At 48.5% G+C, this 16,988-nt stretch overlaps 1 protein-coding gene across 9 annotated transcripts in view; it reads right to left on the minus strand.

The window, feature by feature from the left end:
• GDPD5 (glycerophosphodiester phosphodiesterase domain containing 5) overlaps window positions 1-16,988 on the minus strand; it is a 115,195-nt gene that overhangs the window by 26,747 nt on the left and 71,460 nt on the right. For all 9 annotated transcript variants that reach the window (XM_051779506.1, XM_051779507.1, XM_051779510.1 and 6 more), the window contains exons 3-5: window positions 5,153-5,256; window positions 2,109-2,202; window positions 1,464-1,523 (exon numbers count right to left, since the gene is read on the minus strand). In XM_051779506.1, the coding sequence (XP_051635466.1) occupies window positions 1,464-1,523; window positions 2,109-2,202; window positions 5,153-5,256 (258 nt within the window). The remainder of the gene's footprint in view (window positions 1-1,463; window positions 1,524-2,108; window positions 2,203-5,152; window positions 5,257-16,988) is intronic.

The following is a 16,988-nucleotide window of genomic DNA, read 5'->3' on the forward strand; positions in this document are numbered from 1 at the left end:
CTGCTGCTCCTCACCCAGATGCCCAACAGCACGAGAGGTGCCCCCAGGGCAGCAGTGCCTCACCCTGAGCCTCCAGGGAACAGGAACAAACCACATGGGGCACCATGAGGGGCCAAGGGATCCAGCTGCCCCGGGATGAAGAGGAGCCCTGAGCCAAGAGGCTGCACTCAAACCACTTGTGGCACAGAGGTGTCAGGACACCTTCTCTCCTCCCCTCAGTTCCCACTCACTGCTTCTTACCCTCCCCCATCCATCTTCAACTTGGCTTACAACGCTCAGCTCTTTCCAGGGAACTGCAGGAGAAAATTGGAAGGAGCCTTTCCCACTCCCTCCAATCTATATCTGAAGATAGTTCAGCACAGTTGCAGAGAAAAATATTAACTTATTCCAGTGTTGTATCTCCACCTCCTCAGAAAGCTGAGGGAGGCGTGGGGAAGGGAAGGGATGGAGCAACACATCTGAGCTGCGATGAAAGATGGGCTTCTTTGGAAGAAAGGAAGGAAGGGTGGGGTCCTGCAGGATAGAACTAACTGATCTCCACCAACACCTTCCTCTTCTGGACTTACTCATCTAAACCCACCAGCCACCTGGAGCATGTCTGAAAAATGCCATTTCCCCTGATGAAGAAACATATGTTTGACTCCAGAACCAACAGTTTATTTTGCAGCAGCAGCCAGACAGTCCCTGCCCCCTCTCTCATTGCATCCCCTTCTCCAGAGGAAGCAGAATTTCCATAATTCCTATGGAAAAAAACCAAAAAGGGAGGGTTGGCAGGGGTTTGCTCGCCCTGTGCTGGGAGGCCTCTGATCCTGCAGGACGTTGTCACGAGCAGAAGGAGCAGTTTGAGGAGGAGCTGTGGATCAGCAGATCTGGGACAGGGCCCCTCATTACCAATTAGCAATTACAATGAAATCCTGCCAACCCATTTCCTTTGGCACTGCCTGTCCCTCCATCCCCTTCCTCTCCCCTTCTGTGCTCCACACCCCAGATCTGCATCTTCCCTGACATTTCACAGCACTGTTTTTCAGACTGCTTTACCCACAAACCAGGGTCAACTCAGGTCCCACAAAGCCCAACCTGCACATTGCACACCCCCAGTTTCAACACCTGCACCTTCTCCCAAGGTTTTTTCCAGTCAGTTCCTCCAAGCGGATCCTGAACAGCTTCACATCTGCTCAGCCCCATTCAGGGCTGGGCTCAGCACAGGAAGGAGCCCCAGGGAGGTTCAGGCTGAGCTGAGACTGAAGTCAGGTTGTTTCTCCATCTCCACAGGAGGTCTCTCTGCCAGCAAGGACCCCAAAGCATTTCAGCACATTCCTTGTCCCCAGGCCCCTCCTGGGCAGTGTGCTGGGTGCTCTGAGATGAGGGCACGTTCACCACAGACACGGTGCCAAGTGAGCGTCACACACACCACCCTCTCCTCTGGGATCCTGCTCCCTCTGGAGCTAAGAGGAGCCACTCACCTTGTGCAGCCAGTGCAGGTTCATCTGCTGTCCCACAGCTATGTGACATAGTGCCAGGATCTGGGAGGGAGAAACCAAGAGTCAGGCAGAGGCACATCTCTCAACCTCTGAGTGTTTGAACACGTCACCATCCGGGAAGGACAACCAAAAAGCCAGGTCAGCCAGCTGGGCTGGAGTGGGGATGGTCCAGCAGATGCCACCCAGCTCAGCTGTACAAACACATCCTCTCCAAAGCCAAGGATGTGGAGGGAGAGACTTTGACCTCCAAGGTGCAGGGAGTTGAGAGTCTGGTCCATGGATACCACCTTGAAGGCCCCAACACCTTGGGACGAGGGGGAACAACTTGGACTTGTGCCTGGCAGATACACCAAAGTGGAAACTGGGCCATAAACCAAGGGAAACGAGCTATATTCCTCCTCAGGCCAACTGCACCATGGGTATCAAGGTACCTTTGATCATCTGAGGTCAAAGTCCGTGAATTTTTCACTTTCCACTTGTTTTAGGCAACTTAAGGCTAAGAAAAAGAGGCTGAGAGAGAAATCACTTCTGAAAGGGAAATCGCTGCAGTCATAGCTGGACTGAGAAGTTCATGCCCTTTTGAAAGCAAACACACAAACCTCTAAGAATTGGCATTTTTTTACTCACCAGTAACACTGTGATGTAGGTGAAGCCAGCAGCAGTTGTGACAAGGATTGGAATGGACCAGTCACTCCAATATCCCATTCGGTTGTATAAAAACCTGGAAGAGAACGTGTGAAGTGCAGACTAAGAAGGGATTCAGCACCAGAACAGCTTCACCAGGATTAGATAAGACTCTAAAAAACAGGGCTTTCCATTCTCTCTCTCTCCAGATGAGAGAGAGGCAGCAAAAAGCACAAGTCGCTCCGAAACAAACCCCAGTGTTTGTGCTTTGATTCCTCACGGGAAATTAACTCTGCAAAGAGGAATTGGACAATTATCTCAAACTCAGCAGCCACTTTGCTTTGGAAAAAAAAAAAAAGAATCGTCCTGAAAAACATTCCCTACCAACATCCCGCCTCTCCTCAGCACCTTCATGAAGCCAGTGGGCAGCAAAAGCTCTCTGAACAGGAGCAACAGGCAGGGCAGACCATTATTCAGGGCAGCAGCACTGCCCCTTGTGCTTTGGGGTCTCAAGTGTCAAATCTGCATTTAAATAGCAATGTACTTCTCAGTAAAACCATCCTGGAGTTGGATTAGAGAGTCATTAAAGTGTATTACAGCAAAGCCACAGCAAGACACAAGGCAGACTTGGGCAGATCCCTTCCCTGGGCAGAAATGAAGGGCACCCAGGCCCCACCACACAAGGACAGAGGCAGACACATCCCAGAACCTGCTTACAGCTTCAAACCCCACCTGCCTTAAAACTTTTTCCAGTGGATTATTAGAAAAAAAAAAAACCTCCCCCAAATTGACCTGGCTTAGGGTTCAGGTTATCTCCATGCAAAGCCTTTGGCACAACAAGGACAAGAAGGTTGTGGGGTGGATGGTGCAGCAGTGGAGCTCAGGTTGAATGGTCCCACCAGCCTTCCTCAGCCCTCCTCATCAGCTCATTCAATGAACTGGCAGGTTCTTCTGTTGCCTTTTATTTGAGGTGACAGCAGACAGAAATGCTGCATTACACAAATGCAGGTCAGAGCCTCGACCTTCTCCCACCACTCGAACCCAGCACTGCCCACCAGGCAGGAACTCTGGTCCAGCCCCTGCCCCAGCTGGACAACACCCATCTGGGGGATTTTTGGGGCTGTCCTGCACAGGGCTCCCTGATCCCTGCAGGTCCCTCCCAACTCTGTGGTTCTAATTCTGTCCAGGAGCTCCCTTGGAGAGTCTGGAAAGCAAACCCTGAGGCTCAACAACCGTGGTCTACATCCAGGTTCTACTCAGGGATTCAAAGAGCCACAAAAGCAGGGATTTGTAGGGATGCAGACAGGTTGTTGGCAAAACAGAGGGAAGAAAGCAAAGAGGGCTCCTCTGAAGCCTTTGCTCAGGCCACCACCAAAGGCTCCTCAGCTCAGCTTCAGTCCATTTAAGTTTTTGCTCTGATGTCCCTTCAAGTGGCCCTCTGATAGCTCCAAGTCTTCACTTGATGTGCAAATGACTGCTTTAAAATGCTGTTTCCATGGCACTTATGAACCAGATGAGCCTTCTCCAGAACTAGGGAAGAAAAAAAATATCCTCCCCAGACTTGCATTTACAGTCCTGCTCCAGAGGGAACACAGCCAGGTTCCCAAATTGCAGCATCTCTTCCTGAGTCAGAGTCAGGCTTTCTGTGGCAGTACAGACCTTACCCAAACACTGGAGAGCTGAGGTTTAATGCAATTAAGTGGAGACACCAAAAGGGGAAATGCCTGAAGCCATACATTAAAAAAAAAGTAATTCCAAAGTGCTTTCACTAACAAGGACCTGATGATATTCAGCCTCAAGGAAAAAAAAAAAAAAGTTAAAAGCCTGAAGCAATACATGCTGGGCTCCAACTTTCTTAAATCCCAGCTGCCTGTTGCATCCAGGGAAGACCTGCCCATCTCCTCCCACTCCTGCAGGAACACTTGGGAACCCAAACTTGGCAGGACTGCAGCTGCAGTGCCCGTTCACAGCATTCCCAGGGCTTTCCTTCCTTCCTGCACGACTTTTTTTCACAACTTGGAGCTGAAACAGCTTTGGCTTTTCACTGGGGTGAACTGGGAGCGCTCCCATCCTGCACTGAAGGTGCAAACTGAAGGATGAGGGAGTTCCAAAATACCACTTTAAACACAGCATTTTCATCACACTCCTGGTATAAATAATCGAGAGCAGTGGTGATGGTTTCAGCTCTCACAGTGGGGGTGGGAGGAGAAAGAAAAACCCCCATCCTGGGAGGACACACCTCACGTCACTCCCTCCCAACTCCAGCATCTAAAGCACAGGATTTATTTAAGGGATCTAAGGACCCACAGGCCTTTAAAATACAGCTTAGGTATTCTGTTTGATAAGCAGACGATGTCAAAGCAGTTTGGTCAGAAGACAGCCCAAGGTGCTGCCAAAATGTTTTAAGGTGCTGCCCAGACAGTAAAAGGGAGAGTAAGTTCCAGCACTGGAGGGAGCTGGCAACACTCTGAGCCCCCCAGCACTGGAAAGCTCCTTTGCAGCTCCTTTCAGCTTTGCAACATTTTGCACACCCCTGTGCTTCAGGCTGAACTTCTGCCATTTGTATTTTGTGGGAAGGTGCTGTCAAATTGTTCAGCCACTTCCAAAACCAGCCAACCATAGGAATAAACAAAACAAAAACACCAAACAAAAACAAACAAACAAAAAAACACAAAGCAAACAAACAAAACCCACACACACCTAAACAAACAAACAAAAAACCCAATAAAAACCCAACCAAACAAACAAAAAAACCCCAAACCAACCAAAAAGCTTCTACGTGATTCCACAGCACCACCTTTGTTTCCATGTGTTCTCCAGGGAGCACATCCACCCCAAGCTCTGTTGCAGCCACACAGTGGAGATGTGAGGACACATCACATCCATACATGGACCAGGCAGAAGCAGCTCTTCTTCAGCCTCACTTCCCACCTTGCTTTCCCTTTATTATCATTAACAAGCCCGTCTGAAAGATCCCAATGCATCCAACAGCTCTGAAAGGCAGATGAAGGCAATCGAATAAACCTCTTCAGGAAAACCCCACTCACCAGTTGATTTCATTGTAGTCATTGTGAACTTCCCACCAGAAGTAAAACCAGACCAGGGTGAGGAAGAAGGATGAGGTGAGGATGAGGAACCAGAGGCGCTCCCACTGCGGATGGAAAGAGGAGTCAGCATTAAGAGGATCCCATTTCAGTGCCCCATCCTGTCCCACAGCCCATCCAGAAGCTGCTGAGATTGGATGGAGGGAACACACATTTCCAAGGGCTATTTCAGACCTTTGTTCCCTGGGGGAGGTGGGACACACAGCCCTGTTCCCAGCTCTGAGCAGAGGGGTCATTTCCGTAGGTTTATGGAAATAAAGAAGAGCATTTCTCCAGCTGCCAGGGCGTGAGGGAGTATTTCTGGCTACAGAGCCGGTTTTTTTAGTTGGTGAGGGGCTTTTTTTGAGGCAATTGTTTAATTAACTTTCCCATTCATGAGTGATGCAGCTTTCCATCTTCCTCTCCCAGGGGTTCAGCCTAACTGACCCAGTGAGGATTACACAGCTGGTTTGGGAGTTCCTACTCCTTATTCCTTCTCCCAGGGCACTCAGATTCTTCCTGCAGGGCCAAACCACCCATCCACATTTATCCCCACCACTACCATGTGTGTTTTCAAGTAACACAGCAGGACAGAGACCACACCAGCAGCAGATGAAGAAGATTTGCACCAACGCTCAGTTTGGATGAGTGTTTCAAATCCTACTCAACGTGCACAAAATAAAGCCCTAAAATGCTCCAACACTGTGAGCAAAATCCTAAACCACAGGGACATCCATGAAGAGAACAGTGTCAGGAGAGAAGTGACCCCAACCAGAACCATTTCCATGTGCTGGAAACCTACAGGGCACATGGACCCCATCAGCCCCCCAGGTCTGGTTTTCCTCCGAGGTGTTAAATAGTCCACGTGAGTTTTTATTTCAACGGAAACCTCTCGAACACTGAAATAAACTCTTCATGGAAAACATTCAAATGGATCCTCTCTTCCCAGAACAAGCAAGAAAGGCTGAAAGCTGAAAATGTCCACGGGCAACTCTACCACTCTAATTCCCTTCTGGGATCCTGGGCACAACACTGATCTCTTTTGGAAATGCCCTTTTCTCTGCTGAACTGCCTCGTGGCTTTTTAATTATGCAAAGCAACACAACCAGCATCAACACTGGTTTGGTGATATAAGAAAACCTACTATTTTTTGCCTTCCCTTTCCATCCTAAAGGCTGAAGTTATTAACTTAACTGTGTGTTGACTATTTTTCATCTTGCATCACCCTGGATACCAATCCTGTGATGCAGCTCCTCCTTGTATTCTCCACCAATCAGAAGAGCCAAAAGAAAAGGAAAGCAACAAAATAAAAAGGCTTGGAATTATTTCATTTGTGCCTTGGCAAAAATGATGTTTTCTGCTAGAAATTCCCAATTCTTGGCTGGGGTTATGGGTTATTTTTTTTTAACTCAGCTCAAGTTTGTTAACCAGCTTCTAAGCAAACTTCAGCAGCACTGATGCCCCGAGTTCCATGAAGGGCTTTGTGGTTCCCATAAATGGGGGAAAAGGGATCAGAAGGAGGTACATTCAAAACCCCAGATGCCAAAACTGCTCTGTCAGGAGCTCAGAGACCACAATCCAAGTTAAGGCACCCAATTTTGCCAGAGGAGCTGTGGCTGCCCCATCTCTGGAAGTGTCCAAGGCCAGGCTGGACAAGGCTTGGGGCAACCTGAGCTAGGGGAAGGTTACAGGTGGCTGGAACTGGATGATCTTTCAGGTTTTTTCCAACCCAAACCATTTCCCTCATCCAGTCTGTACATCTCCACAATTTCAAACCTTATTTCTCTTATTATTTGCTTTTTTTTCCCCTCCCCTCCCCATTGGGGTCAAACACCCCCTTCACCTGTCACCTGAGTGGGTTAACTGGGCACGTTTTTGCAAGGCAAGGCAGGGTTGATGTATCTCAAGTGCTGAGGACCAACATTACTACAAACAAAAAATAACTCCTGCAGCTCTTTAAAGGTCACTGTGGGCTAAGCTTTGCCAGCCTTCAGGCACTGGATGATGCTGATTTGATAAACAAGCCAAGGGAAACATTTCAGAGCATGTTTGAGCTTTTTTTCCCCCCATACATACATATATTTTCCCTCCCTTATTTACATGCAAGCAGCATAGCTCGTGCCAAGCCCTCCAAAAGCTATTTTTGCTCTGTCCTTGACGGTGCACTTGCCAGATAGACACAGATTTTGTGAAAACCCAATCACTTCCATGGGCATCCTTCAGTGGGTTCAAGCACAGGTCTGGGTGGGTTTTCAGAAGAAAACCTTCCCTTCCAACCATTCCATGACTCAGCACGAACTGAGCCAGAATCTGAACCTCCCTCAGTCTGCCCTACGTGCTCAGTATTCTGGATTTAAGCTGGGTCCTGTCCAACCTCCCTCCAACAGTCTCTCATCAGAAGAGCTTTCCTGGCCCTGCTTTTGCAAGGTCCCACAGTGACTTCTTCTAAAAGGTGAAACCTGCAGCAGCTTCGAGCCTCTGCCAAAAATAAAGCCTTCAAATCAGTCATCCTGATCATCCCACCACAGCCAAATGGTGGGGGGGGGGGAGAAGTGCCACCTCACCTACAGAAACTGAGGCAGAACCACGAGGATGCTTGGAAGGGGCCTCAAAAAGCATCCACATTTTAGCTCTGGGAGATTTCTTATTCCAAGGGTATCCACAGACATAATCAGAAGAGCCTCCAAAGGAGATGAATGGAGAGAGACGTTTTGCCAAGCTGCAGTTTGTCAGATTTTTTAATTTTCTGTTAAAATCACGGAATCCTTAATTAAAATAAAAATAAATTAAAATTTAAAAAATCAGTATTTCATACACATTTCTTCTGCTTATTCACAATCCCCACCCTCTGCCAGGTGGGAGCAAAACCAACTCCAAAGTAAGGGATGATGGAGAAAAAACCCAGAAATTAAAGGAATTTGCCACAGAAGAGCCAATGTTTGATTCCATTGTGAAGCTGGCTCACACATTTTATATCTTTCTCCTGCTGGAAGATTTAATGTTGTCTAAAACAGCCCTGAAATTCCTATGACAGAGGACAGAAGAGTCTTCCCCATTTAGGGATCAAGCCTCTAAATCACCAAATTGCCCACTGTCTTCCCATAAAGCAGATCAGCACCAGTATCTAAACAGAGTTTAGAACACAGAAGGAACATTTAAGACCTTAAAAATCAAGATTGCCCAGGGTGAGACTCCACTGATCTGAAGTGGGTCCTCACTGCATTTACGTGTGCCTCTCTTCCTGAGGTTCAAATATTTTAATGGAATCATTAATCAGAGAATTACAGAGGTTGAAAAAGACCTCTAAGATCATCAAGCCCAACCATATAATTTAAATTCTTCATATTATATATTACTATATCATATATTTTAAGAGTAAAATGACCAATATTTATATATAATATATCAATAATTTTTATATCCCACAAAGATCTAATATATAAATAAAATTTATATTTTACATGGATATAATATATATATTCTATATCTTTATAATTAATATTAATTATAATAACCTAATTAAGCTGGGTCTATCCAGAAGTATGTCCCAAACCCTGACTGGGATGGGCAAAGCAGAGGGGTCCAACATGTGAGACCACATAAAAGAAGGAAGAAGGGGGGAAAAGAAGGAAGAAGGGGGGAAAAGAAGGAAGAAGAGGGGAAAAGAAGGAAGAAGAGGGGAAAAGAAGGGATAGTGTTTGCCACAGGCTGGAAAGAGTCACAGAGGGGAGGCTGAAGGGCAGCAAAAGGTTTAGAGGAGCCCACGAAAATCACTGGAAAAACTCCAACTCACTTCCCTGTGCTCTGGCTTTGGGCCAAAAATCCTTTCTTGCCAGATTGGTTATTTCAGGAGTGGATAAATCGTGTTCCCTTCACCTCTGCATTCCCTGGGCTGATAATTCATGTTCAGGTTGCCCCAGGAGATCACTGGGTTCCTGGGAGAGCTCCCTCCTTGCCTCAGGGCTACTGAGAGCAAAACCCAGGCTCATTCTGCCAAAACTCTTCATCTGTCCCTGTCCTCCTTTTAAACACGTGTTTTTTTCAACCTTTCTCTGAAAGTAGTTGGCTTTCCAAATCCCAAACCTTGAGTGCTCTGTGGGCCCAAGTTTGGGAAAAGGCTGGGAAAACCAGAGCCATAGAAACATCTGAGTAACTTCTCCCCATTCTCACTGAGTTATAACCAACACCAGGTAGAGTTTTCCAACTTCACAAGTTCAGCTGATTTTTCCACTTGGGCTGCTGACAGGATCTGGGCAGAGCTTCCTGTGATCTTTAAGCCTGTTTCTTATATCACAGACTGGTTTGGGTTGGGAGGGATTTTTAAAGCCCATCCAGTCCCACCACCTGCCATGGGCAGGGACACCTTCCACCAGCCCAGGTTGCTCCAACTTGGCCTTGGACACTCCCAGGGATTCAGGGGCAGCCACAGCTTCTCTGGGCACCCTGTGCCAGGGCCTCCCCACCCTCCCAGCCAAGAATTCCTTCCCAATATTTCACCTAAGCTTCCCCTCTTTCCACTTGAAGCCCTTCCCCTTGTCCTGTGACTATATACCCTTGTAAACACACAAGGATATCACCACCTACTGAAAAAAAAATGGAAGAAAGTCACTCCATGCTGAAAAAGAACAGGAAATGTGTTTACCTGTAGCTACCCTGGCCAAGAATTATGATCCAGCACGTGTGAGGCTCCACACACTGACAAGAGGTTTTCCCACGTGCTCCAAACAAAGGATTCCATTAAATGACCTAAATTCGCTCTGAAGGGAGCTGCCCCTCTTTGTTACCTACATAAAGCCCCTCCAGAAGCAGCTTCTCACTTTCAACCCCTACACCCAGACAGTGTGAATCTCTCCCACCATCCAACCTGTGGGGCCAACATTAACAGAAAGAAGTTCCACCTCCAGCCCCCATGACCAGAGAGGGTTCTCCCAGCAGCCTGTGCTCCCCTGCCAGAAATCAAGGAGCCATCAGGGAGGGACAGACTTGTTTCTGGATCTGCCACTCATCCAACACAAAGAAGGCTCTTATTCCAAGTCCAAGCGCCCCTGGGAATTCATGGCTTTGAGTCTCCACCCATTCTCTGTCTCCTGAACACAGTGAACCTCCTGTTCATTCATGAAAAATAATTACAGAGCTAAACAAGGATCAAACTAGACCAGGAAGAAGCTTTTTAACAACGTCTCCCCCCTCCTTCCCCCTCCATCCCCCGCTTTTTTTTTGTCAGAGAAATTCCAGCTGTGAAAAACAGAAGCCTTTTATAGGAAATATAATATTTTAAAGCAATTTCTCGCCGAAGGGCATCTCAACCCGAGATTGGAATTTCTGCTCAGAGGAAACTGCAGAGAGATCGAGCCCTCCCAAAACCTGGCAGCACAGTGGGGGGGACATGGACAAGCAGATGGAGAACAACAGGACGTGGATCTGACCACACAAACAGACAACAAAATAACCAAATCCCGTGTGGGCATCGTTCTCCAGCTCCACCCACCCAGTCATGCTACTGGAGCAACTGCAGCTGCAAACTGGGCAACGTGGAAGAGCCCAAGGGGAAAGCCTCCAGGGAGGGAGGGGTGATGTGACCTCTCCTGAAGGATCCAGACCATGTAGTCCTAAACAACTGCCCTCCACACCAAGAGCAAATCCAAACGCTGGACTTGAACTGGAGCACCATCATCACTCAAGTGTTTTCAGGAGGTGTTAATTCACTCTTGGACACAACAAAGAGTTTACTGAGGAGTCTGCACTGCACTGTTCTCTGACATTTTCAGGACTCAATTCCCTGCAGGCATTTATCAGGATTAGCTCGGAGAGGAAAGGACCAGAGTTAACATTTATCCAGTGAATACAAAGGAAAAACCCTTCATTTCTGGATTACCCAATTGCACCTCATTCAAACAAACACCAGAACATCTTCTTTGAGCAAGTTATTAAATCATCCCTGAGGATGGAGGATGGCTCCTCCTCCCAGCTGGGCCTGACAGAATCAGAAACTGAGGATCAGAAACAACTGGAGCATTTTGTCAAGGGACCAACACTTGAGTTCCTGTGGAGAAGTTCCAAACTTCCATTACTGACTCTCAGGATGTGAATGTACAGTTCTTAAAACAGCCACTGCTTGTACCAGGAATGGGAATGAACAGTTTTCCACCCCACTTGCTCTGGAGCTTGTTATGTCTGAGCAGTGTCAAGGACCAAATGCAGACCCCAATAAATACTTAAAGCTAAAATACCTGTGGCTGGCTCTGCTCTGAGCTCCCCCCAAAGCAAAGCCAGCTCAGGTTCCCCGGGGCAATGTCCCAGCGAAATCTCAATGTCCCCAGGGATGGAATCCCCACCCTCCTCTGGATTCTGCTCCAGGGTTTCACTGCCCTCACGGGGAGGAGCTTTCCTACTGTCCACCTGGAATTTCCCCTGGTGCAGGCTGTGCCCATTGCCTCCTGCCAAGGGCCATCCTGGCTCAAGTCTTCAGGCCAGGTTGGAGCACCCTGGTCAGGTGGAAGGTGTCCCTGCCCATGTCCTTGGACAGGAACATCCCCATCCCTCAGTGCTGGGCTGCACTGTCCCTGTCACAGGGATGGGATGGGCCTGCACTACCAGGAGCACATCCAACAGCTGAACCCCAGGATGCAGAGGGATGTAACACAGGGAAAGTGCCTCCCACTCCAAGGATTGGGAGCATTTAAGTGAGCCAATCAATACATTGACCAGCAGATGTTGGCCTGACAGACCGCACGGACAAATCAAGGTGCCTGGGCTGCAACTCCCTCTCTGCAGACGGATCAGGCTTCATCCTCTGCTGGATTGAGGACTCCTGAACACAGCAGGGCAGGTGGAGCCTGCAGGACCCACAGGGCATCAGGCAGGACTTTGTAACCTGTCCAAAGGCTTCAGTAACTCTCCATCCCACAACCCAGACCATGAACAGCTGGTGCAAAGTTCCCCTCGAACACACCCTCAGTTTTTTCTCTTTCCCCTTTCTTCGCTTAGTACTTCAAATTTCCTAAGGTGTGGGACTGCCTCCATTTGCTCCAGCCCTCTCCAGGCATGGCATGGACCTACTGGAAGGATAAAACTGTCAGCAAAACCGACCTGGGCCAGTCTGTCACTTCACACACACTGCTCAGCTTTCAGCTGATTCACCACTCCCAGGTAACACACTCTGCTCTTGCACAAGAGGCATCTGCCAATAATTACACAAAGGGGAAGAAAATGGGTCTAACAGACAATGGGTCTGAAGTAAAGCAGGGGGGGGAAAAGGCATTCCTGCCATTCTGGCTGCTGAGGCTTTAGTAACTAAGCAGATGCTTCCCAAAGTACGTCCTTGCACACCTCAGGCACATCTGATTTGATTATTGTAAGGACTGGGCTAATGGCTCTCTGCACACCTTGTTAGAGAGGGCCATGAATGAGATTTCTGAGCTGTGACATGCTCCATTTACAATTCAATTTAGCAGGTCAGAGGAAGTGGCACAGAACATATTCCTGCAATGCCTGTTCCTGCTGGGGCTGCCACAGCTGAACTGCAGAGCAACAGATGCGACAGAACCAGAGCCAAAGCCCTAAAAATATCATCAGAACACCTCCAACACCCAGCCTCCAAGAGCACAACCAGCAGGGGAAAGTCAGGCAGGATGGCTGATCCCCTTCAGGGAAGGAGGAGCAACGGGGCAGGTTTTCTGGCCTAAATAGGAAGCAGAGGGATAAAGGTATCCAGACTAAGGGATAACCCACACCTCCCCTGCCAGGGAATTCCCGAGCTGTTCCAGAGACAGTGCACAGCTGGAGCCTGGGCTCTTTGTGCCTATTAGTGGCCCCAGGGGACTCTGAGCAGCAGTAACAACATCCTGCACCAGCTCTGCCTCCTACAATTACATCCTCCCTCCTTCATTCAGCACAGAGGTAAACAAAGATCCCCCAGGGAGCCTCTGATTCAGGAGAAAACAGGACAGAGACACTGGGATTCCCCAATCCATCCCCACAGCTCGATTTACTCTGCTTTCAGAGCTCCTCACAATTTTTAATCAGCTGGATTTTGCCCAAACAATACAACCAGCCATACCCAGTTTTTCTGACCGTATCAATGGAAGGATCCAAACATTCCACCCCTACTCCTGTTGCTAACAATGCACTATAACCTCTTTTTATTACCAAACATCTTTGCATCTTTGGAGGCCAAGGGGAGATAGATACCTTTTCTAGACTAAATAGGTCCAGATTTTTCAACCTCTACTGATGAGGCTCATGGAGGAAAAAAATAACACGGTCCATGGCTCTCGCCCAGACCAACCAGAGGAGGTCCAAGTCTGGCCTAACTGGAGCACCCCGCTGGGCACAGCATCCCTGCTGAGCTCTCAGCATCCTCAGTGCCTCCTGAGGATGTTATTCCTGCTGCCTCTTCCCGGTCTGGTGACAGTCCTTCCCAAAGGCACACAATGCTGTCGACTTGCATTTGTAGCTAATGGTTCACTTTAATTAAAGCCCCCACATCCCAGGGCAGTGGGGTCTGAGATTAAAAACAGCCACACCAAAAGCAGGTTTAATCAAAAAAGGACTACATAAGCTGACTAAGAACAGAGTCAGATGTAATGGCCTCAGTGCTGCACTTCGCTCAAGAAATCTCAGGGAAAAAAAAGATTCCCAGCAGGAGGATCGTTTGGTACACAGGTTGGGGGGTTTGGGAAGGTGTTTCCCTGGTGGTCAGCTCCTGGTCCCAGTTGGAAACAGGAAATTTGGCCCTATGGCTAGACAAGATTGCAGTCATTAAAAACCCCAGACACCCTGGGCAAAGCTGTGTCCCAACCTCGCTGCATTTCAGTGATCACTCAGTGCCAGGGCAAACAGCTCCACATTTGCCTCTGCTGGGCCTATTCCTGGCCTGGCCCCAGGCTGCCTGGGCCATTTGTCCAGCTCAGCCTCAGCCCAGGCTGGGATGAGCCTCCAGCCTTTCCCTCTTGGGTGTTCACGAGTTTCATAAGCACAGCTTTCCTTGGGAAGAACGGTGGCCAAGATAAATCCTGAAGGTTTATCCCTATTTAAACAGAATTACTGTATTCCAAGATTGTTTACAGGGATCTGTTGTAAAATGCTCTGTACAATCTCCCAAACAATCTGCTACAGATGTCAAATAGATTCAAGGGCAAAGGGTTGGGCTGGGAGAAGGAACAGACAGTGAAGTTGATTCCTCAGACAATTCTTTCCCCAAATTACTCTTGGCAGCAAATGTCTGCAAAGCAAGTTCTAAAAATACTATTTTGTCACGATGCTTGGCACAAAAAAATCAAAGCAAAAAAACAAACCAAGGGTTTCTTTGCTGGTTGGAAGGGTGAGAGCATCACCAGCCAGTGCTGGAAGGCAAAGTCCTGACAGTGAGAGAGGAAATGGGTGCCATTCCTGACTTCAGCAGGAGCTCTTCCACCTTCCCTGGGTGTAAGAGCAGATGCAGAAGGACAGAGCTAAAGCAGGAGCATCCACGAAATCGGTGCCAAAAGGCAAATCCCACCCTGTGGAAATCTACAGAGGCTCCTTCTGCCTCCATCAGCGGCACAAGTGACGGGCAGTGACATCTTCCAAGAGCGTTTGCAAGGGGTGATGATCCAGCTCTTCTGCCTGAAGGGCCAGCTGGGCTCCAGCTGGGCCAGCAGCAGGGGAAGCCATACAGCAGCAGCAGGGGTCTAAATGCTTGTGTTAGTCACAAATCACTGTCTGCAAGGTACAAAAACGAGGACAAAACCAAGCAGGAATGATTGCCTAATAAAAGCTGCAGCAGAGAAGTGTGACTTCCACGAGGTCCCCCCTTCCCACTTCCCAGCAGCTCTGACACATCACACAGTCCCTGTTGGTGCAATGGGGCATTTTCTGGGATGTTTATGGCTCTGGCACAGCAAAGCTGAATTATATAACAACGACTCTGTGCGTGTCTAGACGGGAGCTGTGAGGCTGCCCTGCAGCTCTCTCCCCTCAGTGCCCATCACCAGCAGGGAAAGGCAGGCAGCCAACCTGCAGGCAGGAGAAGTGAGTTGTTCCCACCCTGTTTTAAGCAGGAGCCTCACTGCTCCCTGCATGTGTTGGAAAAGGGCTTTGCAGCTGCTTCCCCTCCTGGTGCCTTCCAGTGGCAGCAGCACATGAGCTGTTCCCATCCCAAAATAGTGGCCATGCCCAATTAAATCTGTTTTATTTCCCTTCATTCACCAGGGAATCATCTGCAGCAAAATACAAGGACATGCACTGAGCAAAGGACGTGGCAAGGGAGGTGAGGTACAGAGCTGCCAGGGGAGGAACATTCCTGATCCACCTCTCCAGAATGGGAGCAAATTTAATGTTTGATAGAACCACAGGATCACAGACTGGTTTGGGTTGGGAGGGACCTTAAAATTCATCCAGTTCCACCCCCTGCCATGGGCAGGGACACCTCCCACTAGCCCAGGTTGCTCCAACCTGGCCTTGGACACTTCCAGGGATGGGGCAGCCACAGCTTCTCTGGGCAACCTGGGCCAGGGCCTCCCCACCCTCACAGGGAAGGATTTCTAATAGAATATTGGGACATCATTCCTTCCCAATATCCCATCTCTCCCTGCCCTCTGGCAGTGTGAAGCCATTCCCTGTGTCCTGTCCCTCCATCCCTTGTCCCCAGTCCCTCTCCAGCTCTCCTGGAGCCCCTTTAGGCCCTGCAAGGGGCTCTCAGCTCTCCCTGGAGCCTTCTCTTCTCCAGGTGAACCCCCCCAGCTCTCCCAGCCTGAGCGTGCCCTTGGAAGACAAGCAGCCCTCTGGAAGGAGGCTCCTTGGAGAGAAAGCTCAGTTCACTTCCTTGCACATTCACAAGTTTCAGGAAAGGCACTTTAATCTGACTCATATTCTCAACTCGGTGAAAATGGGAATAATTATCCCTCTCATCAAGAGCTGCACATTGATTAAAGCACTTCCATTCCTGCCATGAAAGGTGGTACAGGAATAGCAAGTCTGCCATGCCACTGTTCTGCACCTTGCTGTACTTGAGAGCTTTCCAAAGCCAGCCTGACTTTCCACTCTCCTTTAAGAAGGCAACGTGTCAGAGGACATTTTCTGCAAGTTCAAAACAGCTTGTGCTGAAAATAACCCAAAGTTCAAGATTTTTCCTGGTTCACCACTCCCCGGCTGTAACACATGCCAGGAAAAAAAGTGCTAATCCTGCAGCTCTGGACATTTTGGATGAGCAACCTGCTTTCACACCACCTCTTTGCACAACCCAACACCAACATTCAGGGAAATATTCAGAGATAAAGCTGCTGTTGTGGCCTGGAGATGGATGGTCCAGACAGATGGGAAAAGTGTGCAGGTAGAGAATTCCCTAGGCACCACTGTTTTGCAGCCAGGGATTTTACAGACAATCAACAACATGGTTTTTGGCTTCACATCCAGGATACAGGCTAATAAAAGTTATTTCCAAGCACAGGAATAGATCACAGAATGGGCACTGCCCACAGTGTCAGCAATGCCATCCCAAAATCCCAACCCACACACAACCTCTCTCCTGATCATAGGAGAGACCATGGCCCCAAAATCAGGCACAACCTGCACTGAACCAAGGTACAACACCTGCATTTGATGATCCTTCACTAATTTTCTCATGGAGCAAAGGAATTCCTGTCTTTGGCACAGGTCCAGTCCCAATCCTCCCTCTGTGATGAAGAACAGCAGAGCTTGAGCTCTGCCCACACTGCCACAGATTAACATGGCCAGAGGACCTATGTACATATATATATATATATATATATATTCATTACTTGTTTCCTCAACTCTCCATAAGTTTTAAAAATTAAATTTA

This window comes from Manacus candei, unplaced genomic scaffold, assembly GCF_025592945.1.
Source record: "Manacus candei isolate 608988 ecotype Guabito, Panama unplaced genomic scaffold, ASM2559294v1 h1tg000014l, whole genome shotgun sequence".
Classification (NCBI taxonomy): Eukaryota; Metazoa; Chordata; class Aves; order Passeriformes; family Pipridae; genus Manacus; species Manacus candei.